The sequence below is a fragment of the Phacochoerus africanus genome, chromosome 2 (genome assembly GCF_016906955.1).
Source record: "Phacochoerus africanus isolate WHEZ1 chromosome 2, ROS_Pafr_v1, whole genome shotgun sequence".
Taxonomy (NCBI): Eukaryota; Metazoa; Chordata; class Mammalia; order Artiodactyla; family Suidae; genus Phacochoerus; species Phacochoerus africanus.
In genome coordinates this window covers 247,871,798-247,875,445 of record NC_062545.1, presented here as the reverse complement: position 1 = coordinate 247,875,445, position 3,648 = coordinate 247,871,798, and the positions used below count along the sequence as shown (strand labels likewise).

The following is a 3,648-nucleotide window of genomic DNA, read 5'->3' as shown; positions in this document are numbered from 1 at the left end:
TTCTTCCTGAATTCTCTCTGGCCTGATTTACTTCTCACAAACATCTTCCTTATGAGAAAATGTATAAATTTTACCCAAGCTAGGTGATGTCATTATATTTATAACATATTTTCAGGTATACATTTCCTATATCCCTCTCTGAAATGTGAGCTTTGTAATGGCATCACTTTATTCTTTTATTTATTCTTACTGTGCTTAAATATGACTGGGTTCAAGATAAGCTGTCAGTAATATTCAATCTGTCACACATTTAACCTGCTTTAAAATGTCTTTCAATAATATACTCTTCTTAAGAGTATTTAACTCTTTCAATAATGTTTTTTCTTAAGAGTATATGAATATTGAACTTTCTGTAAAACACAAAAGGAATATGTTCTTGTCATTTTCCAGGCTAGTATGCCAATTCTCATAAGGCAAAAGAAAATCTGTTTGTGTCAGAAATGTGGATAATTTGCCAATTCAGTATAGATTAAACCCTTGCTACTCAAGTGATTTCAAGACCTGTTGGGTAAGTATTATCTGGGATCTTATGAGAAATGAGGAATCTCAGGAGCTTCCCCGAAAAATAAAATAGAATCTAAAGTTTTTTAAGATACCCAGATGATTCATATGTGTATGAAAATTGTAAAGCCATGAAATATACTTGGTCTAAGTTCCACTTTACTATTTAATACATGGTTGTTAACATTGGACAAATTCCTTTTTTTTTTCTTTTTTTCTTTTTAGGCCCACACCCATGGCATATGGAAGTTCCCAGGCTAAAGACTGAATTGGAGCTGTAGCTGCCGGCCTACACCATAGCCACAGCAACATGGGATCTGAGCCGCATCTGCGACCTATGTACGCCACAGCTCATGGCAATGCCGGATCCTTAACTCACTGAACAAGGCTAGGGATCAAACTTATGTCCTCATGGATATTAGTTGGATTTGTTACTGCTGAGCCACAACAGGAACTCCTGGACAAATTCCATTTTTCATTTTTGAAGAAATGGAGATAATATAAACAATGATTATATTTTGTTAAGCATAAAGTATACATATACACACATGTATACCTATTTATATAAAATATTTAAACTTTCTTGCTGTTTTCTTAGGTGGATTGAACTGAGTAAATTATGAAGAAACACTCTGAAGCTACAGAATAAAAATAAGTGAAGAGACTATATAATGTTCTCCAAAGATTGTAACATTCATTCAGAGCTGATCTATGCAATGGCCTTGCCATAGGAACAGTCACACAAGATACTAAGAAGAACTGGAATATAAGATTGATAACTGTATTTAAATAGATGTTAAATCTCAGTTTATACTATTCAGTTTATTATTATTAATTGTCTATAAAAAATTAAACAGACTAGTGTAAAGTATGCAGTGCCAGGTATAGAAAGAACTATGCACCAAAGAAGTCAGAGTGGTTGTAAAATCTTGACCACCATGAATTGCAGAATCAAATTTCCAGTCCTTGTTGAGTATTCTTTGGCCATCTCCACTGCTAACCTTCTGGGGCAGATGAAGTCAAGTTTATAGTTGGTAATTAGTCAGAAGTTTTAGAAGACTCAATCCAGGAACATGTTCTCAACAGCAGGGAAAGTTTACTTCTGTATGTTTGCCTGATCACAGGTAGATCTTTACATGTCAGCAATGGCATAGGTACTTCCATCATTCCTATTTCTATTATATTCTATTTATACACATCGTTGAAGATAGCTGAGTGTCATAGCTTCAAGCAAACACTCCTTATAAGACATTCTTAAAAAATCAACTGTTCAGGTAATATGTAACTTTTTATCCTTGGCAGTGAAAATATTTTGTATTAGTTCTTCCTGGGACAGCCTGAAAGCAGGCAAATGGATAAAACTAACCAGACAGTTGTGTTAGAATTTCTGCTTCTGGGTCTTTCTGGGTACCCAAAGATTGAGATTGTTTACTTTGCTCTAATTCTCATTATGTACCTGGTAATTCTAATTGGCAATGGTGTTCTGATCATAGCAAGCATCTTTGATTTCCGTCTTCATACCCCCATGTACTTCTTCCTGGGCAACCTCTCTTTCCTGGATATCTGCTATACATCCTCCTCTGTCCCCTCGACTTTGGTGAGCTTGATCTCAAAGAAAAGGAATATTTCGTTCTGTGGATGTGCAGTGCAGATGTTCCTTGGATTTGCCATGGGGTCAACAGAGTGTTTGCTTCTTGGTGTGATGGCTTTTGACCGCTACGTGGCCATCTGTAACCCTCTGAGATACCCCATCATCATGAGCAAGGTGGTGTATGTACTGATGGCTTCTGTGGCATGGTTCTCTGGTGGAATCAACTCAATTGTGCAAACAGCTCTTGCCATGCAATTGCCTTTCTGTGAGAATAATATCATCAATCACTTTACATGTGAAATATTAGCTGTTCTCAAGTTAGCTTGTGCTGATATATCCCTCAATATTATCACCATGGCGATATCAAATATAGCCTTTCTAGTTCTTCCACTTCTGGTCATTTTTTTCTCTTACATGTTTATCCTCTATACCATCTTGAGAATGAGCTCAGCCACTGGGAGACGCAAAGCTTTTTCTACTTGTTCTGCACATCTGACTGTGGTGATCATATTTTATGGTACCATCTTTTTTATGTATGCCAAACCCAAGTCTCAAGAATTGCCTGGAGAAAGAAAGTTTCAAACTATTGACAAGCTCATTTCTCTATTTTACGGTGTAGTGACCCCAATGCTAAATCCTATAATCTATAGCTTGAGAAATAAGGATGTAAAAGCTGCTGTAAAATATTTGCTAAACCGAAAACTTATCCAATTAAGTATTTCAGGAAATGTAGATCTTTTCCTACCTATAAGATAAACTTATAGGTAAATCAGTAAGAACCTCCATTTGGGAAACCATGATTAAGGAAAGATATATTTATTTTTACCTTCACTAGCCCTATTCAGCAAGAATTACTGAGAACTATAGTTTGCTATAAACTCAGCTTCCAATGTTTTCTAACCCTGATCTCACAAGTACAATGAATTCCATTAAAATCTCATCCCCAGTGAGACTGAAATGAGTGTTTCTGGTGTACCATGTAGAAATGCAGAAATCACACCTAACTTTGGAGATAGAATGGTAAGAATACAAAATCTGCAATTTTACAAACAACCTAAATGATATTGAATAGTCTTTTCTTTGCAAATCATAGGCTTGTAATAAGGAAATAAATAACACCAGGTCCCAGTGTCATTTAAAGTTTCAGTAAGTTGAAGAACACACATAGCATAGCCTCCACTTCATCATGTCCTAAAATTTCAGAATTAAAGCTAAGCCTCCAAATTTATGACTAAAATTTCCTTCTGTGCACCTCTTTTATTCTAAGCTAATACTTAAGAGAGCTAGATGTCTCCCCCCAAAAATCACTCTGTTAATATAAATTACACCCTCCTTACCCCTTTTTTCCAAGTCTATAAAGAGACATTTGGACCAGGAGAAGAAATAATCAAGGGAGTGTTCTACCTTGTGCAGAGAATACAATGAGTGGTGGGAGACGTTGCATTACAGTCTCTGTGGAGGAATGGGAGAGTTGTTTTCTCTAATCTAAGCCACGTGAAAGGATGCTACAAAAGAACTCTTAAGGTTCTGGGCATCTGCAAAGAAAAAGAGTCTGG

At 36.1% G+C, this 3,648-nt stretch overlaps 1 protein-coding gene across 1 annotated transcript; it reads left to right on the top strand.

Annotated features, from left to right (window-relative positions):
• Nucleotides 1-1,775: 1,775 nt before the first annotated feature.
• On the top strand, nucleotides 1,776-2,848 carry LOC125120845 (olfactory receptor 13C3-like). The gene has a single exon (XM_047769250.1). It carries the CDS (start codon nucleotides 1,853-1,855, stop codon nucleotides 2,846-2,848), a length of 996 nt encoding a protein of 331 aa, XP_047625206.1. The 5' UTR covers nucleotides 1,776-1,852.
• The last annotated feature ends 800 nt before the right edge of the window (nucleotides 2,849-3,648 follow it).